General features: G+C 42.9%; 1 protein-coding gene across 1 annotated transcript in view; it reads left to right on the top strand.

Annotated features, from left to right (window-relative positions):
• Nucleotides 1-24,698, top strand: part of LOC124613557 (gustatory and odorant receptor 63a-like) — a 140,504-nt gene extending 115,806 nt beyond the window's left edge. Inside the window, exon 7 of the mRNA XM_047142270.1 lies at nt 24,567-24,698. Within this exon, the coding sequence (XP_046998226.1) occupies nt 24,567-24,698 (132 nt within the window). The remainder of the gene's footprint in view (nt 1-24,566) is intronic.
• Nucleotides 24,699-26,052: the final 1,354 nt, after the last annotated feature.

Below are 26,052 nucleotides of genomic sequence, written 5' to 3'. Positions count from 1 at the left end.
TGTTTCTCAAAACATCTGGACTTAAAATTTATAAATTCTTGTATTCGTTATAATCTATTGTGGAAAAATATTTTGCAATCTGATGTTGATTCCTCAAAGTAACTCTGAGTTCCTCTGTCGCAGCGATCATGGCTTTACAACACAAAGCGGGAAGATGTGGCATGAATATGTCTTATTCGTGCCATGAGTTATCACTGTACATACTTTATGATAAAACACCTGGCATGTCATTGTAATGCCTCGATTTTTTATGCATATTGTACAGTCATCATGTGAGAGATTGGTGTAAGCATTGTATAGCGTAACTGCCATTGCCCAGTTTTATGTAGCTGAGGATGGCAATACATATTGCCGAAAGTAGTAGTCCAATAATTATGTTAACATATTGATCTTGGCAAATAAATTGGTTTTCAAAGAAGGATAAAATAGAAAATTACAGATCGCCTCCTGCACTGAATGATCATGTCAGGTGACCGTTTAATGAATGTTTTACTACGTCATATAATCAAGTAATGAGTGGAAAATGAAAACGTTTTAAGTGTCATTGTTTTACAAAACGCGTTTTCAGTGCTATTCTATTCTCGATACTCTGTTGCATGTCCCTATTTTAATCAAGGTGCCAATCACTGGTGAAATTATTTCATACATGCCTTAATAGATGACGCATGGTCTTCAAGACAAGCAGTGCTTCACTTTGGAGTTCCAAGTGCCATGCCTGCATGCCATTTAATCTGGGATGGTTTGAAGAGATAACACGCAGGTTTTTGGTGAGTGGGCACAGCCTTTTGAACTGCGACAGTGATTTTGCTGTTATAGAGCAACAAAATAAAGTAACAAAGGCCCTTGTTTGCAAGATTTACAGAAGATCGTTGAGACAGCTAAAGTTACGAATCAATTTCATTTAATTCCATTGCATACAAATGCCTTTTTTGCTTTTAAAGATGCTGCTGCAACATTGTTGTAAATCCAGGCGTGTCGAATCTCCAGTGCTTTATGATCAAAATGTCTCACACTCAACAATCTCAAATAGCTATTGAAAATTATTACTTTGAATAGAAGAAAGGAAACATGTCAGTGTGTTCAAAAGAGGAAAGACTGTGGAAGATGTATGCCACGCTGTACTTCATCTGAAAGATCAGTCGAGTTTATCAGTTGCAAAACAGAAAGACTTGCGACGATGTCAGCTCTTCATCGATAGCACAGGGAGTTTTGTAGAATAATTTTCAACATCTGAACCCAAGAATGGTATTGTGTGCGAAACGGAAGTCAATACTGAGAGAATTTTTCCTTGAATTTAATTTTTTTAGTCTCTTGTAATACATTTAAAAGATACACTAAATATTTTTGTGGACCATAGTTCCACTAGTTAAACTATTATCACTATATTTTTTCTGTTATATTAAGACAAATAACACGTAGTTCCTCTGTATTAAGGGCACTTGAAACAAAAGTTTTGTACTGGCACTAGAACCAATCGGTTCCTTGGCATGGCACTTAGCACGTTCTTAATAATTTTTTTTTAAATTTTCTATTCCATCAAACTACTTTTTGTAGTACTGAGATGGACAGAATAAGAATATCTTCTTATCTTTTTGGATGTACGAAGAGAGATATTCTGTTTCTTGCTATTCCTGAGAAATGTGTGATTGAACACTTACTGTTAGAAACTTTTCAGTTTCCACCCTTCAGCTGTTTCACGTGTTGTGTGGTACCTAGCTCTGTCAAGATGATGAGTGATACCATATTTCAAGTTGTTTTTCCTGATTTCATTGATGATTCAGGACAAACATATTGTTGAAACTACTTGGTGAAGGAACTATTCTGTTGTTTTTGATTCATCTTCAAACACAGAAACAACTGACTGATGGACATATTTATCCTATTTTAGTCTCCAGTTTCTACGCTGTAACGCTGTATATGGTATTTTAATTTCTTCCGATCTTATTTTTTATCCTTTGTTAAGTGCAGTTGGGTCCTTAGGATAAAAGGATGGTACTCACTTATTGAGTCTGGGTTACCAATACAATATTTATACATTTACTGATAACATCAGCAGATAGTGCCATGCAGATACTTGACTTGTGTAGAAAAGCAAGATGCAATCACCAGGTCCAGAAACGTAATGCTTCCAAATTTCAATTTTAACAGCAGCCACAACTTATTAATAAAAGTCTAAAAATTAATTAAGATTTAAATGAATTTAACATAATCTGTAAAACAACAATAGAATAAGGAAGAGAGTCAGTATTAGACAACCTCAAATCTTTATTAAGTCTAAAACAACAAATGTTTACCATAAATACTACAACAACTAAAAACAATAGCTTACCTTTTGAGAGAGCGTAGGTGTTTGCCGTTTGAATACCCTGGCATAAACGTGAGCCCTGCCAGACGAACTTCATTCCACAACTGCACATACAAGGCACGAGAAAATATCATAGAAACTGACCCGAACACTTTAGTATTAGAAACAGAAAACCATCATGGCTTATCTATCAATAGTAAAAACTACTCATGGTGCACACTACCAATATAACAAACCGTTAATTACAAAGTAGAACATTCATCGACGGAAAAAATCGCAATACCAAGGAGTTGTGCGACATAAAACAAAGTTGGTACGCGTGTTTCTACATGTGAAAGATGATGTCTCTTCCAGTTTCGCGAGTCACATGAGGATGTGTTCAAATGTGTGTGAATTCCTGAGGGACCAAACTGGTGAGACCATCGGTCCCTAGACTTACACACTACTTAAACTAACTTGACCTAACTCATACTAAGTACAACACACACACCCATGCCCGAGGGAGGACTCGAACCTCGGGCGGGAGGGGCCGCGCAATCAGTGACAGCTGGCCGGAGTGGCCGAGCGGTTCTAGGCGCTACAGTCTGGAACCGCGCGACCGCTACGGTCGCAGGTTCGAATCCTGCCTCGGGCATGGATGTGTGTTAGGTTTAAGTAGTTCTAAGTTCTAGGGGACTGATGACCTCAGAAGTTGAGTCCCATAGTGCTCAGAGTCATTTGAACCAAGCCAGTTCGTGACATGGAGCCTCAAACTGTGCGGTCACTCCGCGCGGCTACTATCAAATTCAAATGGCTGATCTGAGGTCATCAGTCCCCTAGAACTTAGAACTAATTAATCCTAACTAACCTAAGGACATCACACACATCCATGCCCGAGGTATGATTCGAACCTGCGACCGCAGCAGCAGCGCGGTTCCGGACTAAAGCGCCTAGAATCGCTCGGCCACAGCGGCAGGCCGGCTACCACCAGGATGCAAATCAGGTTTGTTTTAACTACACACTGCAACGGTAGTGAACGTTAGTTACCTTTGAGACTGGACGTGATTAGTTGATGTTGGTCAAGAATGACTTTAAGGCGACAAAGGAGCCATTATCAACACCTCACTGAATTTGAACGAGGTCTTGTAATAGGGCTACGAAAAACTGGATGTTCCTTCAGCGAAGAAAGACTTGGCAGGAATGTAGCCACTGTACATGATCGGTGGCGGCGGTGGTCACTAGAATGTACAGACGAAAGAAGACTTGGCTCCGGACGGCCAACTGGCACTACCGAGAGGGAAGACCAACCTGGTCACAGAATGGCTCTGGCGCATCGTACTTCATCTGCAGCAGCAAACTGTTACAAATCGTTTACCTCGAGGACAGTCCCGAGACAGAATTTATTGCAGTGACCCCAAAAAACCGCCATTTGCGACTTCAGTGGTGTCAAGCGAGAGCTCATTGGAGGGCAGGGTGGAGGTCTGTTGTGTTATCCGATGAAAGCTGGTTCTGCCTCGGTGCCAGTGAAGGCCGTGTGTTCGCAAAAGAAGGCCACCTGAGGGCCTACGACTAACCAGTCTGTCTGCATGCTAGACACGTTGGACTTACACCTGGAGTTATGGTCTGGGGTGCGATTGCGTATGACAACAGGATCACTCTCGTGGTTACCCAGGCACCCTGACTGAAAATTCATACATCAATCTGGTGATTCGACCTGTTGCAGTGCCATTCATGAACAGCATCCCAGGGGATGTTTTCCAACAGCATAACGCTCTTCCACACACCGATGTTGTAACCCAACATGCTCTGCAGAGTGTCAACTTGTTTCCCAGGCCTGCTCGATCACCAGATCTGTCTCCAGTCGAGAACATAATGGACGACAACTCCGTTATCCACCAACAGCTTTGACCGTCACTGCATTGTCCGACCAAGTGCAACAAGCGTGGAACTCCATCCCGGGAACTGATCTCTGGCACCTCTACAACACAATGCATGCACGTTTGCATGCTTGCATGTAATATTCTGGTGGTTACACCGGTTATTAATGTACCAGAGTTTCACATTTGCAATGGATTATCTCTCGCTTACATTAACCTCTGGCTTGAAATGTTATGATTGAGATGTATTAGCTGGGCAAATGTATTCCAGAAATTTCATTACTCTAAACTGTCTTTTGGTGTTACGATTTTTTCCGTCAGTTTATAAAAGAATCCAGGAAACCAACTGTCAACTAACGAAATACAATTAGTACCAGATTTGAAGCTATATAGGAAACATAATACACTGTAACCAACCAGTTCCAAATCATCAGTAATTAACACAGTCTAGCGACACACTGTTAATGAGTTGTAGATAGATAATGCAGGTTTTAGCAAAAAACAGATTACAGTACCTGTTGAGTATACAACGCTGCTTGGCACAGCTAACTAGATACACATCATGGATGCAAAATAACTCTGTGCGTCTGAAATCCGAGAAAAAATGGCAACTACAACCAATAGGCTTATTCCACAGGTTCCAGCGCCTTAAGTCTGCTCAGCTCCGTAGTTCCACAATAACTTCTGTGCATGTGGGCAGCCTCACGTAAACAAGTCCGCTCTCGATTTGTGACCAAACTTCTATTGTCGCTTTGCTCACAATTCGCCCTCTCAGCCCTCTGCGCTGACAGTCGAACACTTCCTCTGCCAGAGAGTCACGCCACACAAGCCAGTGCAAACCGAAGGAAGTAGTGCCAACCTGGGAAACGTAGACAAAATAGAGCCACACTTGGCACACCTTACACCAGCTGACATGACCAGTTTTTAAGCTACGCTCAAAGAGTGCGGATCCATTGGGAACAGAACTTCTTCACAGATAAACGTTCGTGCAAAATACACTCCTGGAAATGGAAAAAAGAACACATTGACACCGGTGTGTCAGACCCACCATACTTGCTCCGGACACTGCGAGAGGGCTGTACAAGCAATGATCACACGCACGGCACAGCGGACACACCAGGAACCGCGGTGTTGGCCGTCGAATGGCGCTAGCTGCGCAGCATTTGTGCACCGCCGCCGTCAGTGTCAGCCAGTTTGCCGTGGCATACGGGGCTCCATCGCAGTCTTTAACACTGGTAGCATGCCGCGACAGCGTGGACGTGAACCGTATGTGCAGTTGACGGACTTTGAACGAGGGCGTATAGTGTGCATGCGGGAGGCCGGGTGGACGTACCGCCGAATTGCTCAACACGTGGGGCGTGAGGTCTCCACTGTACATCGATGTTGTCGCCAGTGGTCGGCGGAAGGTGCACGTGCCCGTCGACCTGGGACCGGACCGCAGCGACGCACGGATGCACGCCAAGACCGTAGGATCCTACGCAGTGCCGTAGGGGACCGCACCGCCACTTCCCAGCAAATTAGGGACACTGTTGCTCCTGGGGTATCGGCGAGGACCATTCGCAACCGTCTCCATGAAGCTGGGCTACGGTCCCGCACACCGTTAGGCCGTCTTCCGCTCACGCCCCAACATCGTGCAGCCCGCCTCCAGTGGTGTCGCGACAGGCGTGAATGGAGGGACGAATGGAGACGTGTCGTCTTCAGCGATGAGAGTCGCTTCTGCCTTGGTGCCAATGATGGTCGTATGCGTGTTTGGCGCCGTGCAGGTGAGCGCCACAATCAGGACTGCATACGACCGAGGCACACAGGACCAACACCCGGCATCATGGTGTGGGGAGCGATCTCCTACACTGGCCGTACACCACTGGTGATCGTCGAGGGGACACTGAATAGTGCACAGTACATCCAAACCGTCATCGAACCCATCGTTCTACCATTCCTAGACCGGCAAGGGAACTTGCTGTTCCAACAGGACAATGCACGTCCGCATGTATCCCGTGCCACCCAACGTGATCTAGGAGGTGTAAGTCAACTACCCTGGCCAGCAAGATCTCCGGATCTGTCCCCCATTGAGCATGTTTGGGACTGGATGAAGCGTCGTCTCACGCGGTCTGCACGTCCAGCACGAACGCTGGTCCAACTGAGGCGCCAGGTGGAAATGGCATGGCAAGCCGTTCCACAGGACTACATCCAGCATCTCTACGATCGTCTCCATGGGAGAATAGCAGCCTGCATTGCTGCGAAAGGTGGATATACACTGTACTAGTGCCGACATTGTGCATGCTCTGTTGCCTGTGTCTATGTGCCTGTGGTTCTGTCAGTGTGATCATGTGATGTATCTGACCCCAAGAATGTGTCAATAAAGTTTCTCCTTCCTGGGACAATGAATTCACGGTGTTCTTATTTCAATTTCCAGGAGTGTAGAATGTGCTGCAGGCTTCGATATAGTAAGGAAACGTCTGTATCAGGTTAAGTCACGTGTCGGTCCTCTTCAATTAAATATAGCACAGCTTCGATATTTGGAACAACAAATGATTTTGATTGGCCTACAAGAAATTCATCACTGACATAAGCATTGCCTCAAAGGTATTGTGCAGACCAATTGTTAGCAGCCTTTTCTGGATACGAATGATTGTCACTGGTTGAACGAAGGGATTCGAGGCATTGTTGTGGAGTTAGGCCGTTTTAAAAAAAATGTAAAATATCATCTAACGAAACCCTTCAAGAGGAATTTCAACTTTTTCACAACAGTGGTTTTTCAACACTCTTTCTAAACAATCTGCTTGGCCAATTTATGAGCGTCTGTTTCTTTTTCTTCTTTGCAGCGCCTTCCCGTTGGCCTAGGGTCTGGTTTTTTGATCAATGAGCGCTCCAACGCTTCTTATGAATTTATGCTTTTGATCTTAAATCTGCGTTTGTCGTTTCCAGTCACGGTTTTCCATGTTGTCTCTGGCCTTCGATGGTGAGATGATATGCTGAGCTGTCGATTGAACTGAACGGTACCTGCATGATCTGTCTAAACTAACGAAGTGTCCATTCTTGCATCTTCTCATTGATTGGAGTCACTGAAGCTAATTGTTCGATCACTTTGTTGTTGATATGGTCTACCATAGAAGTGCCTAATGATCTTCTCAGTATCCGCATTTCCACGACATGTAATGAGTGCACAGCACTTTTCGGTGCAGGCCAACATTCGGTACCATACAATGCAGGTGGCCTCACCATTTTTGCCTATTTCTCAACTAGGGGGGTTAACGGTTTCCACGGACATTGTATTGGGTAAGCCACACCTGTCCCCAAGGTCATGCCAAATGGCGGGCACCTCATGGAGCTCAGTCTTTGTTTACTGGATATGGATTTGGTAATCCCAGATTTCCTGAGCTGGGGTCTGTAAGTGCCACCAGTCCTTTGTAACTACGCTCTGAGCACGCTGCAGCAACGCGGATGGCGCGGCAGTGGAACGATGTGTGTCACAGGGAATTGGGATCTTGGCATAACCGCTTGGGTGGCGAGGACAACACAAACCCCTATAAAAATACCATCATTCTTAACGTGTGTTGTGCACCGATAAGATGCAAAGCTGTTGAGACAGTGAAATCGTTAGCACGCGACTTCTGGAGAACATGTCGCATCTCAGTTATACAAGGCGTACCTAGGCACGCCAGATTCTGCCTGGGTGGACGCATGAATCCCTAGAGTCTCGAGTGGACCAAAATGGTTTGCAACAAGAATAAAATATAAACTCCCAGTGGAGTGAGCGGATCACTGGAAGGTTTGCATGTCCACTCTACAAAGAGATCTTCGGTAGACACCCAACCTGACACATCTGCTCCATTGATGAATAACAGTAACAGAATGCATGATAATTTTTTCATTATTATGAAGATGGAGTAGGGCACACTCGGGACAATATCCCAGTTCTATATGCAGGAAGTAGTGGAGGAAATTATTGGAGCTTCTAAGTCTAACAAAAGAGATTAGTATCCTGCTAACAGCGGCAATGACATCCAGTCGAGTGCCTAAATTACTGCAAAGGAAAAAGCTAGGGAGATATCCTCTAGTCGTTGAAATGCAAAAAAGTCCTCAATTAAAGCAGAGCCATCATATCAGGTAGTGGCCTTATGTACCTTGACCTCAATGAACTCTTAGTGGAATGGGAAAGTGAAGGTACAAAGGAGGCGAGAAAATTGTTGAAAGATTGGATGGTGAATTAGAAAAAAGCATCTAGCTTCATACGCTTAATTCATACGCTTTACCTGAATACGTCAAATTACGACTAAGAAGCCGTATGTATGTCCCCAGTCCGTTGCACTGCTTTAATGCCAAGGGTTTGGGTTTACCATACCAGCATGCAATGGGAAGCAAAACTGTGGAAGATGTGGTTCAGACATTCATGATCCAGGCTCGCCATGTGAATTACCATACTGTTATGTTAATTCTTCAAGGACACATCCAATCTGATCAGAGGACGGTACTGCCAGTGTACAGGAACATGAGATACAAGAGCTTCAGGTCACCAGGCAGTTACTGTACACTGAGCCAAAAAAGATTTTCAAGTCCCTGCAACCTCAAACGTTCGCAGTCTCGTTCTATACCGTCGTTAAGCATCCTGTTGCAAAGTCTGATGCTTCAACACAAACGGCCAGTACTTACGCCAGCACATGTACCATTATGAATCAATCAGTAGCCAAGTGTGGCGCATTGATGCAAACCGCCAGTGCGGATGCTAGCACATCCACGTGTGCTTGTAACTGCACCTGTTGGGCACTGCTGCCGTTATTTGCTTGATAGACAAACCAGAGTTGATTTCAAAGAAAAAGCAGGTGACTTCCACTACGCCCTTTAACACCCTCCCCGTGGGAAAGGAAAACCTCGGACGGGAAGATCATATCTAGAAAAGCGTGGTGTCAAAGAGCAGTGTGAAACCCTCTAATTGTAGTGCTTCAGTAAATCGCCTCCTAGGCTATGGGACGTAGTGAGAGTTAACCCCAATGGCTAAAATGGACCCCATCCTCCAGTGAAGTGTGAACTATTATAGGACACATTTAGAGAAATTAAAACTGCTTGTACTAGGCTATGTGCCTTTGCCTTCAGGAGACGCACTTCAAGGACACTGATACTCCTGTGTTTCCAGGATTTAACCTTCACAGCAAGGATGAACTGTGTGGTGAACGAGCGAAGGGTGGCACCACTTTTTGTCCTTCACCGTCACTACTGAGTTACAAGCGGCTATAGTAACAGTATATGCGCCATCTAACCATATAGTATGCTCTGTGTGCATCACAGCGCAGAAACTTCTTAAAGGCACGGCTCTTACTAATCACATGCGGAAACTCCCTCTCCCATTCCTGTTACTCGGGTACGTCAATACACACCATGTGCTCTGGGATTTTTCTGCCGTCTGCCCAGGGATCGGGTAATTGAGAGGCTTTTGGTGTGAGAGGATATCTGCATATTTAATTTGGTGCAATGATGCACTTCTGCAGGCACCCTAGGTCATTATCCGCCATAGATCTCTCCCTATACTCTCCCGTCCTCGCAGATACCTTCATCTGGGATGTGGCCAACGATTTACACTCAAGTGATCACTTTCCCATCTGGCTTCACCTAGCTGCGACCACAACGCCTCAACGGAGGCCTCGTAAGAGAATGTTCAGCAGAGCGAACTCACCTCTATAGAGCCGACTAGCCACATGCCAACACAATGACAGCATCCAGGTGTGAGTGGACGACATCACGAACATGATGAACCATGCTGCTGATTTCTCCATTCTTACATTTTCTAGCCAGCCTAGAAGAAAAGCCGTCCCTTGGTGGAACGAGGAATGTCGGCTGGCAATTTCGGGACAGGCATGCTGCTTTACGTCGGTTTGACAATAGACCATGTGGAGACAATGTCACAGTCTTTCGGCAAGCGAGGGCTGAGAGCTAGATTTATCATCAAGGGGCAAAAACGGAATGCTTGGAGAGAATTTTTAACATCCCTTACCGGTTCCGCAACAGCAGCAAAACTATCGGAGTCAACTCGGATTTTTTTGTTTTTTTGAGTCATCAGTCTTCTGACTGGTTTGATGCGGACCACTACGAATTACTCTCATGTGGCAATCTCTTCATCTCAGAGTAGCACTTGCAATCTACGTCCTCAATTATTTGCTGGATGTATTCCAATCTCTGTCTTCTTCTACAGTTTTTGCCCTCTATAGCTCCCTCTAGTACCACGGAAGTCATTCCCTCATGTTTTAACAGATGTACTATCATCCTGTTCCTACTCGTTATCAGTGTTTTCCACATATTCCTTTCCTCTCCGCTTCTGCGCGGAACCTCCTCATTCCTTATCTTGTAAGTTCACCTAATTTACAATAACCGTCTGTAGCACCACATATCAAGTGCTTTGATTCTCTTCTGGTCCGGTTTCCCACAGCCCATGTTTCACTACCATACAATGATGTACTCCAGACGTACGTTCTCAGAAATGTCTTCCTCAAATTAAGGCCTATGTTTGATACTAGTAGACTTGTCTTGGCCAGAAATGCCCTTTTTGCCATTGCTATTCTGCTTTTGATGTCCCTCTTGCTCCGTCCATCATTTATTATTTTACTGCCTAGGTAGCTGAATTCCTTAACTTCATCCACTTCGTGACCATCAATCCTGATGTTAAGTTTCTCACTGTTCCCATTTCTGCTACTTCTCATTACTTTCGTCTTCTTTCGATTTACTCTCAATCCATATTTTGTACTCGTTAGACTGTTCATTCTAATCAACGGATCCTGTAATTGTTCTTTGCTTTCATTGAGAATAGCAATATCATCAGCGAATCGTATAATTCATATACTTTCACCCTGAATTTTTGTTCCTCTCTTGAACCTTTCAAGTATTTCGTTATTGCTTCTTCGATGTACAGTTTGAACAGTAGGGGCGAAAGACTACATCACTGTCTTACATCCTTTTCAATCCAAGCACTTCGCTTTTGGTCTTCAAGTCTAATTGTTCGCTCTTGGGTCTTGTACATATTGTATATCACGCGTCTTTCCATATAACTTGCCTCCATTTTTCTCAAAATTTCGAATATCTTGCACCATTTGATGCTCTGGAACGCTTTTTCGAGGTCGAGAAATCCTCTAAGATGTCTTGATTTTTCTGTAGTGTTCCTTTCGTAATCAACCGCAACGCCAGAACCGCCTCTCTGGTGCTTTTACCTTTCCTAAAGCGAAACTGATCGTCATCTAACACGTTTACAATTTTCTTTTTTCCGTTCTTCTGTATATTATTCTTGTCAGTATGTTCAGCAACTTGAATGCATGACCTGTTAAGCTGACTGTGCGACAATTCTGCTCTTGTCAGCCCTTGTTATCTTCTAAATTGTGAGGATGATGTTTTTCCGGAAGTCTGATGGTATATCGCCAGGCTTATAAATTCTACACATCAACGTGGACTGTCGTTTTGTTGCCACTTCTGCCCAATGATCTTAGAAATTGTGATGGAATGTTATCCATCCCTTCTGCCTTATTTGATCTTAAGTCCTCCAAAGCTCTTCTAAATTCTGATTCTAATACTGGATCTTCTATCTCTTTTATATCGATTCCTCTTTCTTGTTCTATCTCGTCATGAGACAAGTCATCCCCATCAATGTACTCTTTCCACTCATCCGCTCTCTCCTCTGCATTTAACAATGGAATTCTCAGTTTACTCTTAATGTTAGCGCCCTTCCTTTTAATTTCACTGAAGATTGATTTGACTTTTCTACATGCTAAGTCAGTCCTTCCGACAAAATTTTCTTTTTCGACTTTTTCACATTTTTCATGCAGTCATTTTGCCTTACCTTCCCTGCACTTCTGATTTATTTCATTCTTTCTATATCTCTGAATTTCTTTGAACACTGTTGTACTTCCTTCTTTCATTTATCAGCTGAAGTATTTCTTTTGTTACCCATGGTTTCTTCGCAGTTACCTATTTGTATGTATGTTTCTTTTCCCCAATTCTGTGACTGCCCTTCTTAGAATTGTCCATTCCTCTTCAACTGAACTGAATACTGAGCTATTCCTCATCACAGTGTCTATAGCCTTAGAAAACTTCACGTGTATCTCTTTATTGCTTAGCGTTTCCGTATCACACCTCTTTGCTCATTGTTTCTTCGTGACTTGTCTTTTGGACTTCAACTTACTCTTCATCATGACTAAATTGTGATCTGAGTCTATATTTGCTCCTGGATGCGCCTTACAATCCAATAACTGATTTCGGAATCTCAGCCTGACCTTGGTGTAATCCAATTGAAACCTTCCTGTACCTCCCTGCCTTTTCCAAGTATACTTCCTCCTCTTGTGATTATTGAACAGAGTATTAACTATTACCAGGTCAAATTTATTCCAGAACTCAATTAGTCTATCTCCTCCCTCATTTCCAGTACCTAGCCTTAGTCTCCTGTAATCCTTTCTTCTCCTCCATCCCCTACAACCGCATTCCATTTCCGCATTACTATTAGATTTTCATCTCCCTCTGTGCACTGAATTACCCGTTCAATATCCTCATATAATTTCCCTATATCTTCAGCTTGCGGCGTCGGCGTGCGGCGACTGCGCGCGACACTGCTCCAGGACCCCACAAGATTCAATATGGCATGCGACGGACACCTGAGCATGGAGGCTAAGCAATTCCTCCTATGCCTCTTCAACAAAATATGGGCTGAAGACTGCTATCCGGATCCATGGCGGAAGGCGACTTTGATAGCACTTCTCAAGCCAGGGAAGAACAGGTCCTCTTCAGACAGTTACAGAAGTGCTAGACTCGCTAGCTGTGCAGGAAAGACCGTTGAACGGAAGATAAACCGACACCTAGTGTAGACTTTCGAAACCAAGGGATTGCTCAGCCGTTTCGAAACTGTGTTTCGGGAATACTGGTACACGCTTGACAGACTAGAGGATGTGAAACAAGAGTCATTCCTTCACAAACAGCAGTTTACTTGTATCTTCTTCGATATGGAAACACAATATCGTCCGTGAACTGCAGGAATCTGGATTTCGTAGGTGTCTCCCCTTTCTGCTCCAGTCCTTCCACGCTAAGTATAGTTCGTGAATCGAGTCGGTGTTACATACTCCAAAAAGTTCCCTCCACAGAACAATGTTCTCAGGGTATCGTTCTGAGCGTCACCACTTTTATTGTTGTTGTTGTTGTGGTCTTCAGTCCAGAGACTGGTTTGATGCAGCTCTCCATGCTGCTCTATCCTGTGCAAGCTCCTTCATCTCCCAGTACCTACTGCAACCTACATCCTTCTGAATCTGCTTAGTATATTCATCTCTCGGTCTCCCTCTGCAATTTTTACCCTCCATGCTGCCCTCCACCCCTTTCATTATTGCAATTGATAATATATCTTCCACAATAAAGAGCCCAGTCAAACATTTTTTATTTGTGGATGATTTTGAGGTATTCTGCTTTTCCTCCAGCACACTGTGGGTGTGTGGGTTTTATTTTGTCAAGTTGCACAATGGATTGATCCAACAAGTACTCTTTGGCTCCTCCAAGAAACAATTTCCACCTCACACTACTACAGAAGTCAGACAGACGCTCCTAATGTACCAACAAGAACAGCTTCAAAAACATTCAGAAACAAATATCTTCTGGAGTCGTCCGCTTTAAGGAAAAGACACAAAAATATTCTATATTCTTACGTAACTAGTGGAATACTTGGGTACTGGAGTGTTGCTAGTTAGTGTAAGAAAAACATTAAACGAACGAAGAATATTATATATTGCAAAAAATTCTGAGAAATCAAGTGAAACTTTTTCTTATAAATTAATAATAAATTTCCAGGTTCTTTTTGGAACAATAGATTGCCTCTTATGGATAGGAATGCTATTATTTTACAAAGTATGGAAAGGTTATTTTCTCTCTTTTCTTTAAGAATGTTATTTACTTGGCAGAATGGCTGAGAGCCGCGCCTACACAAGATGAATAACTTTTCTAGGTACAGTCAAGGCTGTCGTGTGAGAAATGTAATGAAGTGTACTGTTATGGAGGACAGATGGGGCTCGCACATGCTGTAGCATACAATACTGTGAGCTGCAACGACTGGTCCCTGCGTCGCTCACTGCTGACGAATAACAACTATCTTTTTCTATCTGGATTGACCATCGCCAATAAAACTCTCCCTGTGCCTTGATGAAGTGAAGGACTCCTATCCGCCCCTAGTCTAACTATTGGCATGGTACACGGTCAGATAACCAGTCCACCATGATGCTACTCACAATGCTTAGTTGCGAGCGACTCAATATAGAGTATCACTCCGGTTCGCTAACGACAGAGGTGTTCTCCCAGTGAAGTACTGAGGAGAGACTTTGTTCTTTGCTCTTTGCATATCGTATGAGAGCACTCGCTTTCGTTGCGTGTTCCTGCTCCAAGAGCGAAAAGAGAACAGCCCCTTTTTCTGGAAAACTTGCAAGAGTATGTCATTCACTCTTTTAATTGCCAGAAAGATGTTTCGTTTGAGTCAACCAATGTGGAAATATGTAGAATCTCTGTTAGGCGTGTACTCCATAACTACACAGTCAGTCTGTCAAAAACGCGTCTTCTGGGCACTCCCACACAATGTAGCGGAATCTGCTTTTAAGTCAAACACGGGGTTCGTTATCCCTTCACTCTGGCAAAAGCTGTCCTCTCTCTGGGTGGTCGTTCCGGCTGAAGTAGGTGTGTGCTGACCCACCACTCTGAAGGGAAGGGCTTTCCAGTGGGCCGGCTGCCTCCCTAGAACTAAAATTCCTATGGCTGTCATGTTGTGAACGCCAGTCTCGAATTTTTCAACCTCGGTGCGCACTTGCGATTTACTTATTAGATTTGCATATTGCTTACATGAATTCATACAAAACTGACTCTACCTTATCGAGTTTGGGTTCGAATGAAGCGTCTTGATGTGCAGAATACGATTGTGAGGACGTAATATGAAAGAAATTCAGGACAGGAAACAACAACACCTTACATAATGAATACTACACAATAACAACTACCGCTAACCCTTAAGAGGCTGAAGGACTGGGCTGATACAGATGTTTTAAATTCTCTAAAGAAGAAAACTGTTTGTATTTTAATTGTTTGGGACAATCCTTTATGTGCCCAAAACTCCGGCTTAAAGGGAGTGTTGCGGATCTTAAGACCTTAGGGCAGTTATTGGGGCTCATCTTCTATCAGACGTTAGCATAGCTGCCACGACTTCTTGATCTGAAATTTAAATGTCTGAAGGCATTAAACATCTAAGAAAAGTCTTGGAGAAAAGACATGGAGACAGATCTGTGGAGTTTACTCACATTGTATGGAGCGTTCGTCCGCACACGGCTTGACTATGGCAGTATAGTGTGTGGCTCACCTGTACCTTCTTATTTAAAGATATTGGGTACTGTCCACCATGCAGGCAGTACAACAGCTACAGGAGCCTACCGAACCACTACCATTCCTGTGCAGAGGCTGGTGAGCTGGCTCTTAGATCTGGTGAAAATTTCTCATTGTGCGACACGTACACAAAGTGAGGTCCATTTCCGAAAATATCTTGTTGTCGGTATTTGTACTAAACAATCCATACAATAAACGTTAACCAGTCGCCAGGAAGCTAAACTGTTTTCTGTCCATGCAAAGGACTACGTAATGAATTGAAACACGTGCAGCCATCGTTTTGATGTTATTTTATTATATTGCATCCAGTTCCAGTGAATCTGTACGCCATCTTCAGGCCGTAACTGACGCTGAAGGGATGAACTCCAATCGTATACACGATCCCATCAGTGGCCAAATAAATGGCTTTTGTAGAATACTGTAAAAGCGGTGTTGTATCCTCAACCATCAACTTCGCAGTTGTCAGTTGACAGTTTCAGACACAACATCGCTTTGAAGTACCTACAAAAACCAATTCACGGATGTTGGCCACTGGTGAGATCGTGTGTACAATTTGAGCTCACCCCCTCATTGTCAGTTAAGGCCAGAAGATGGTATACTGAGTCATCGAAACTGGAAGCAATATAATAAAGTAACATCAAAACGACGGCTGCAGGTGTTTATTACGTAAGTTAAAAGCCAAAGTCCCACAGATCATGAATCACAAGGATGGACATACAAAAAATGTGAAGGACTATCTTGAGCGAACTGGAGTAGGAGACATATCAATTCTCAGGTAGGCAAGGGGCAGATATACTCCCTGGGTGATTGACAGGCCGATTCTTAGCTTGGATGGGACGGAGTACAACAAGGGCACCACTCCATCTGTAATTTCAAGAAGGATTTTAACGGCATTGTATCGGGGACTAGTGCCCACTTGGTGATTTTTACCGATAGTTCAAAGCAAGGGAACAGTGTTGGGTGTTCAGTTATTTTACCAGATTTTATCATTAAAATGCGTCTACTAAATCACTTCTCAGAGTAGTATGCAGAGCTGTGGGCGGTCAAGAATGCACTGGAGTACATGAGACACCTTGGTAGACGGAAGTTTCTTGTCTGCGTCTAATCTCTCAGTGCTCTGCAGGCTATTCAGCAAATGTTTACAGCAGATAGGATAGTTTAGATGGTATAGGACACTGTCCACCTTCTGTACAAGTAGAAAAAGATGTGGCCTTCTGCTGGGTCCTTGGACGTATAGGAATAGAGGGACTGAGGTAACTGTCTGAGCAGCGAGAGCAACCAGCGGGGAAAATACTACAGTTCACCTTGACGCCCTTCACCTTGACGCGCTCTACCGGCTGTCGTATTGTGGGTGACAAAGAGAATGTTGGCTGAGTGATGAACGCAGTGGCTGGAAGCGGCCAACAACAAGCTGCGATCAGTCAAACCAAGTAAGAGACCATAGTGCACTTCCCTTCGATGTCCGAAACGAAGTAGTCCTCACTCACTTTCGTGTCGGATACTGCTCAATGAAGCATGCTTACCTTTTTCGGCATGGATAACCACCGAAATTTCATGTTTGCGGCGTCCCACTCACAGCACACAATATTTCAACGTCATTTGTTTTATAGGCTGGTAGCAGGGAAATCTTTGGTCTACCGAGGGACTTACTAAATTTTAGGCGATGACGAAACAATAACAAGTACATTGTTGATATTTTGCCCGCATCTCGTGGTCGTGCGGTAGCGTTCTCGCTCTCCACGCCCGGGTTCCCGGGTTCGATTCCCGGCGGGGTCAGGGATTTTCTCTGCCTCGTGATGGCTGGGTGTTGTGTGCTGTCCTTAGGTTAGTTAGGTTTAAGTAGTTCTAAGTTCTAGGGGACTTATGACCACAGCAGTTGAGTCCCATAGTGCTCAGAGCCATTTTGATATTTTGTGTAGGTCAAAATGGTTCAAATGGCTCTGAGTACTATGGCACATAGTCGCTGCTTCAACTTCGAGTGTTGTCGTAGTGTTGTATCAACTTTCCAATATCCTCGTCATAGAAAGCAGACGCCTGAGCTTTTGGCCAGTTATCTGCACTGGTCTTCAGCTCGTTGTCTGTGGAAAAATTTTGTCTTCGTAGCCAGCGGTTCTTGCACAGATGAGACTGAGGTGGAGCCAATTACGGACTGTATTGGGGGTGACCAAACACTTCTCATCGGAAATGTTGCACGAGCGTCTTCATTGCCCCTGCAGTGAGCGGCCGAGAATTGGCATGAAGAAGGAACTGCTTGACAGTTTTCTTATGTGGGCTGCATGAGACAGGCGAAATCTCTAATCAGGCCCTCATATTTGGCGAGAGACGCTATTCCCTACTCATTTTTAAGTGCTCACTGTTCACTCAAAACTGAAAAGAGCGATGCGACACGATCGACGGGTATACTAGAGACACTGCCCAACACATCTGTGCAAAGCTTTACCGGATTTTCCCAGTGGTTTTCATTTCGCGACCGATCGGAACTCACTTTCTGGACAACCCTCATATATACGGGGCTCCTATATGGTGAACTAGTAGAGCTACAAACTCTTTGGACCACATTGTTTACATTTGTGACGTTATGTGGCCCAGGTCAGTGTCTTGTCTATGACATAACAATTCACGCCCCTTTTTCAATGGTAGAAAGTGCGAAATTAAAAAAAATTGAACGTGGTGGAAAATTTAAAAAATTAAGTACACGAATATTAAAAATTACAGATCGCAGACGGAACTAAAATTAAAAATTAACGATGGTCGAGATGACGGATGACAATAAATTTAAAAATTAAAGATCATAAAATCGAAGATGGCAAAACTAACCCAGTTGCGCCTTGTGGCAACTCCCTATCCTTCTTCGCTCCTCCCATCGGAGCTTACAACTTTTAGACTATTATAACGAAAGAGTCAGTCACAATGCAGTATTAAAAAGTTCGAAAACTGTTCTGCGCCACTGTCCAAAGTATTTATCCGAAAAATTATGAAAAGGAAGTAACTGGTGGTATTTCAATGTACTTTACAGAGTCCTCAAAGGTATCTGAACACTCTGAATTCCTTTGCGACACTTTCAAAAGTGTTTAGTCAAAAACTTACGTAAAGGTTATAATTTACAGTATTTAAAAGTACTTTACAGGGTGTTCAGAAGTATGTGAATGCTTCAAATGTTTTTCATCATATTCAAAAGTATTTATTTAAGAAATTATGTAAAACAGCACTTGCACATGTGCGAAGTTCCAGGGGAGCTTCAGATTAACTATTTTCCACATCTAACTTGTTGTATGATGCTTGTCAAGTGTCACAAGGTAGCCAGGTAGGCAGCGGAAAAACTAAATCCGCTGACAATGGTTTTGATAGTCTAACAAGTTTTGTCTTGCATTCGACTCTCGGCTCAGCATAGTACGATATATAGGCTTGATCTAACATACAGCTGAAAATGTATTTGCATTTTGCATATGACAAGGGACATTCAGAGTTTAGATTGTACAATTTTTCTTTACACATAATATTTTTACATTTTTATACGTTTAATATTTTTTTGCATTTTTTGTGCCACAAAAGTATTGTAGTAGCTTTATATCAAAACCAAAACCATGATTTGTACGTGAAAACTAAACATTCTGGTGAATTAAACACAGAGCCTCAACAATCTTCTTTTACACAGTGAACATAACATTAATATTTCTTATAGTTGCACTTGTGATATCTCGTAAATAGGAACTGACATTTCTATATTAACTGAAATTTCTATATTTCTATGACACCGTTTCCTACTAGGTACAAATGAAACGTTAGTTCATATCAATGAACCAACCGTGTCCAACTCGTTCACTCTTCCACGATAAAGCATGCATACAGTCTTATTGTTGAGAAAGTCATATTCACCATCACTGATAAGTCAGAATCTTGAAGGTAGATGGAGTTTGTAGTCCCCCAGATGAACCTGCACTACAGCTCCAAATTTGTTGTTGACACCTCTTGCTCTGAAGATTAGATGCCGAGGCTCTCTTCTCCAATGCCTAAAATCATTCGATGTGTATTTCGCTTCCAGCATAGCCCAGTTGCTTCAAGTTTTCTTTAACATGAAAGTAGAAGGAATCCTTCTTTCTTGATCTGAACACACAGTGCTCGGTTTGTCCTCTGATAAAATCCAGCGAAGACTTTTGTATCTGGAGCTAAGCAGATTTGGGTTAGTGTCTGAATGCACTGGTACAATAATATTGCTAGGTTAGTATTTATGAAATGGTCAAGCCTATCACAAAAACTCAAGTCAGTCTTCGGTATTTCGCAGCCCTTCAACGATATGATGATCATCACTCTGAATTTCGTCATGACCAGGTAATTTTTCGGGAGGGGGGGGGGGGGGGGGGTACTTGTAGATTCTACATCAATGAACGTGGAAAAAGAATTACTGAACTACAGCAAGTAATCTGTACGGAAAGTTGTAAGGTTGTTGTTAGTGATACACGCCAGACTTACATTATTTGTTGCGCATCTCCTAGAAGAAAGCGTTGAACGACAGATACTGTGGTTCAGCGTCAATAATTCACCAAGAGAGGCTGCTCACGATTCCATAAACACCCTTCCAGTTGAGTCAGCAATTGTTTACGTCTGTGCGTGTGCACTGATTCATTCTCGAAACACATCATATTTCATCGATTGGAGAGGTCAGTACAAGTAGTTTCAACAAGCAGAAACACTTTAACAGCGAGTTCAGGCTTATTATCAAGACGTACCATTTACCGATAGCCGTTAACTGTTAACCATTTACCATTTACTATTGAAACGAGTCAGTTCAATCCGTTTTGTGTGTTAAGAAAATATTCTCACTGGTCTCTGTCTTTTTCGCTCTTCTGCAACCACATACAACCTCTGGAGAAGGGAAGAGCAATCTTTGTTTGTTTACGTAGCTGTACGCAGTTCGCTTTGTACCTGTTTTTCCTTGTATGTATCTCTGTATGTTCAATCCACAATCTTTTATTGGATACACGACCGGTTTCGAAACAGTTACAGTTCCATCATCTGGTGTAAAACATAAAATACGATTATATGGTCTTGCTGTTTGTGTTTCCGGTCGTGCAGCACCGGGAAACGGCTAATATGGAAGTTTAGTCCCTCTTTATCTTCTGACACGGAACGCCTGGACCCATGACAACAGATCAACGTTGAGGTGGGGATGTCCTCAGATGATTATGTGATTTTATTTTTTACACCAGATAATGGAACTGTAATTGTTCCGAAACTGGTCGTGTACTCAATAAAAGACTGTAGATTGAGCAACAGTCGAATGGTTTTCTTAATTTTTCAGAGTGGACTTGTACAGTTGCGGCTGCATCATAAAAAGAACTCTAAGTATCTGTGTGCGGATGAATACGTGCGTGAAGATGTTTCGAAGCACGGACAGAGTTTGTAGATTCTAAGGTTCGCATTACCAACCTAACATAGTGGTAGGAAGTCGTAGAATCCATGGGGTCATTTGACTGATGGCAAGGTGAGGGCTAGGTCAGTTCACCCCTAGGAAGTAGTTGGTACTCCGTGCTTGGGCCGAATGAAAGTTTCCTCTTCCACTGGCTCACTGGTTGGATAGTCTGATGTTACTCACCATCTGGCACCCCGTGGTTGGCATCTGGATTAGAAGTATGAGTGACTTCTTCCTGCAATTCATTGATACGGAGGAATAGAGATACTGATGTTACTTAAGTTTCTCCTAGAGCGTCGCTAACGATTTCTTTCAGCTGTCTTAATCATTATCATTTGTATGGCACACACATGCAGTATATTTATGATATGTGACAAATACCATTGCATGAAACAAAAATAAAACGACTAGATATTAACATCTATGTTTCTAATCCATTACACCACTGTGGCACTGGCATTCATAAAATCATTCCATGTGCCCTTATAGCGTCGTAGGACGCACTCTTATATGGCAGATAGACTGTTTCAGTGCATCACAGTTACAACTCGGAGACTCCACAACACCCCATTTATAGATCGATCCTGATTAGCTGGTTGCTAATGTGTTTGCCTACTAGGCAGCGGGCCCGGGTTCGATTCCCGGCATGGTGGACGATTTTCTCCACTCGTGCACTGGGCATTATGTTGTCCTTATCATCCCATCATCATCATCGACGCGCAAGGCACCCAATGTGGCATCTTCTGAAATAAGACTGGCAACCCGGCGGCCGAACTTCCCAGGTGGGGCGTCACAGCCAACAATGCCCCACTATCATTTAATTTTATAGACTGAGTCAGGGCACCGGACACATCTTGTGCAGATTCTATTTAATTTGACTCCACAATATCACAGTTATATTCCCCGGTAACTCACGATGTGTTGACAGTTCTTGCTCCAGAGATCTGTTACTTTGGTGTTACTCATAGCTAGCTGTTCGGCGTGCAGTAGGGTCGGGTGTCTCGAACGGAGCCTTTCTTGTTAGACGGAGATGGCGTGGTGAATGGACACTTGCTTATTGTCTTGTTTATTGTGGTAATCTCTAAGCAGGGTCTCAGTTCAGAGAATTTTTCGTGGGTAGATACTGCTTAACAGGAGAAGCCAGCGGACAGGAGTTGGTCTGATTGTAACAGTAATCATGCACATCGTGTTGTTGAGCTGTGCATTGATGAGGCTGGTGTAATTACTACACTTCACTGAAATTCAATACTCCGCGGCCGAAAAACCAGTGCAAGCGCCGATGTCCGCAAAGTCTCCATTCAACCCCTCCCCCCCCCCCCCCCCTGCCACACGTTACGCCACACAGCCTCTGAATGATTTTGTTGTGAGTTTTTATCTTGGCTGACGTGTTGTGTTTTCCAGATGTTGTTTTATAAGATCGAGTGCAGTTGACTGTGATGCCAAGATACTTGGGATAGTTGTGGTGAGTAATACTGTCATCAAATTGCACCTTGAGCTAATTGTTAGCTTGTTTGTTGTTGAGGTGAAACGCACAAACCTCTCTGTTACTCGTATTGGGCTTCAGTGTCCATTTTTTGAAGTACTAAGCCCTCGGTTAGCGTTCCCTCTGACTGACCAAGATCTTTTGATTGACGAGCCAGAGCGATATCGTCTGCATAGCAGAATTTTTGGAAGGTTGAACTGGAGAGGTGTGACAGCTGAGCCCTGTGGCAGGCCATTATTTAATTTCCTTAGTGAGCTATTTTCAAGCAAGCAAACCTGAAAATATCGACAGAATATATGGCATATGCTGTCGTAAGGTCGGTAAAGGACACAGAAGTGTTTAGTTTCTCCAGGAAACCGGTATCTATGAAAGTTGTCAGAGTTAGGTCCTGGCCGACCTTTGGTGAGGCCTAAATTCTGCTTGTTCTATTGGAATGTGGACTAAAATATGGCCACTACTTTTCCTGTAAATAAGTTTCCCCAAGAGCTTATACTTGCAACTAAGCAGAGAAATAGGCCGAAAGTACTGGAGGAGATCCGATGATTTGTAGGTCTTAAGACTGCCTCAATTTTTGTGTGTTTCATTTCCTGGGGAAGTGTTCCTGTCTTCGAAATAATAGAGAAGACAAGAATAAGCCAGTGTTTGGCATTTTCCCCAAGATTGGATAAAAGTTCTCGATACATATTTCAAAAATTGATGAAGGAATTTTTGGCCCTTGCTCCATGAATTGGGTGGCTCCCTTAATAACTCTTTCATCTGTAATATTGAAGTAGTAATTCTGTGCTTTTGCTATTATTTGGCATTTTTCTACTGATGTATTTGCTTAATTTCTCGTGTTGGTGCGAACACAAGGCGAGACCTTTTGTTTCGGTATCAGCCTCGCCAGATGTGTTGGTTTTGCTCTTGAATGGTGTAGTATGCATAGGGTTGCTTGGGGCTTTCTCGACGGACTAGTTGTAAATATGGTTCTCGGGCGAGACGTCGGACGTCGTTGTGAAAACTCCACAATATTTCGTCGGCGCAACTGACCAACATCTTTAGGTGCGGTGAACACACTGCAGTGTGTTCTCCGCACTGCACGTGTGAAAGTGCTGCTGTACTTAATCTTTTTGGATAAATGCTTTTGAATTTGACTCAACACATTCAGACCATTCATGTCTTTCGAGCAACCAGTAAAGTACTATAAAATACTGCAAGTTGCAACCTTTGCACAATATTTTTGATAAATACTCTTGAATTCTGCATGAAAGAATTCCGAGTGTACGGATACTTTTAAGCATGACAAATACTGCAAATTACAACCCTTATATAACTGTTTGGGTAAGTGCTTTTGAGTCTTGGAAATTTGTGGTATGTTCCTATGGGACCAAACTGTTGAGGTCACTCGGTCCCTAGGCTTACACACTACTTAGTCTAACTTAAACTAACTTACACTAAGGACAACACACACACCGATGCCCGAGGGAGGACTCGAACCTCCGACGGGGGAAGCCGCGCGGACCGTGGCAAGGCGCCCTGAGACCACCCGGCTACCCCGCGCAGCTACCTCGCGCGGCTTTGAGTCTTCACACACTTTCCAGCACTCTGCAAAGTACTTTGAAATACTGCCAGGTACCCTCTTTACGTAAGTTTTTAGATAAAAATTTTTGAATGTGGTGCAAGAAAATTTCAGAGCATTCGGTTACTTTTTAACACAGCCAAGATGGCTGCATTGTCATCGTCTGTTGGATTTTAATGGTCTGTAAAGTACTAAACTCTGTTTATAGGAGAGAGAATGGGAGAGGAGGTGTCAAAACGCATAGGTGGGCTGGTTAATTCGTCTTGGATTTTATTTAAATTTTTTATCCGTTTTTGATTTTTAAATTTATCACCATCTGCCGCCTTGACGGCATTATTGGAAAGTGCGCATCGTTCGTGATGTCATAATGACGACGTCGTAGACCGGGGTGTGGTATATCACGTCACGTATAGTTCACTGGTCTGGGTCACTTGACATCACAAATATAAACAAAGTGGTGCAAAGAATTGCTACCCCTACTACTTGGTGATAACAAAATCAGTAAATAGCAAACATAATATCATTATTATCAAATGTCGCTAGAAGCTATTTTTTTTAAGAAGATCTGTTCTTTATGTTGACAGTTCGCGTCTACGATGCTGACCTACATTGTGGTGCTGGCACAGTTTAAATTTGGTGGCGACACACCTGTTCCAGAGGCCCTGACGCCGGTCAGCACTCCTACGACAGCCACGGAAGCAGCCCCGCGTTCCTAGGGGCCATTGTTGGAACTGATCATATTAATAAACTGACTTTTTTTGTTTGTTCATCCAAAAAAACTTCCGCAATTATCTACAGGATAGGAAACAGTTCGGTAGTACTAAGCAACGTAAGGAAGGAGAGGCATACAGCAGTCATTTCTGGCCTATTAGTTTTTATTGTTTTTGCAAATTTAGATTTCGCCTATAAATAGCCATCTTCAATGCATTTGCCTTACAGTTCAACAGAATCTCGGCAGTTCATGTCACCATATGTTCTTACAGAGGTAGAGGCAGAAGGGCCTATACGACGTAGCCAATGATAAGACTCTAAATCTGTTAGAACAACTGGAAAGACAGCTCCATAGAATCCAAAAGCCTGAATCAGTGTTAAATGAAAAGATAGATTTCTAAAATCACAGTGATTTTAGTAATTTCAGATACTTATTTTAAATTCATATATTTGGGTACATCAATTTATGTAAAACTTAGGTCTCTGATGCTACATGATAAATTTAACCTTTGGTCATCTTATGTTAAACTAAATTTGTGAAGTGTTTCGAAATTTATAAACAAGTTTAGGCCTTGAGTGATGTGACGTGTGGTTACAGAATGAATAAACCAACGACTGTTGGCATTAAAACGATGAGAATGTTTTTCCTTGACTTTCGGTAAGTTTTACATTGGTTTTCACTGAGTCATCATATTTTGTGCCATTTCATTCACGAAATATAAAACCTAACATGTAACCTTCTCATAACATGGACATACATTTCACACCACGTCACTCAAGAGCAGAAGTAAATAATGTATTACGACGATTTGCAGATGACAATGCACCCACAGTATCGAAATGCATCGTGTGATTCAACGAAAAAGGGAAAAATGTGACTGAAGGCGTTATTATAAATAATTCCTGTGGCTTGAATACAGTCACGTTCACAACTGTAAAATACAGATAGAATTAAATTAACCTTCTACTATCACAGTATTAAATGTGTGCATTGATGATTTCTTGTACTCTGATGGAATATTGTTAAACATACATTTGAAACTGACTTCACAGCCAGAACTGAAAAGTAGTGGAAAAAGTTAACGGAAGGGTTTATTACAACCGATGCCAGTCAGAGTGGTAAAATGTCATCACTGGGACAGTTTAGGACAGTGGTTCCCCACCTTTCTGTGAGCATTACCCTTTAGTGCAATTAGATACCAACTAGTACTAGCCCCTCCCCCCATTATCATCAACATTACCATCTGTAGTATGAAAAAGAATATCCTTTAAACACTTATATTTTTAATGTGTCTAAAGTTAAATGATATTTATTTTTGTAGGTGTTACATTAAACCAAAAAGTCACCTCTATATAATG

The sequence above is a fragment of the Schistocerca americana genome, chromosome 4 (genome assembly GCF_021461395.2).
Source record: "Schistocerca americana isolate TAMUIC-IGC-003095 chromosome 4, iqSchAmer2.1, whole genome shotgun sequence".
NCBI classification, from domain to species: domain Eukaryota; kingdom Metazoa; phylum Arthropoda; class Insecta; order Orthoptera; family Acrididae; genus Schistocerca; species Schistocerca americana.
The sequence above is the reverse complement of the archived record's forward strand: the minus strand, read 5'-3'. Positions and strand labels throughout refer to the sequence as shown.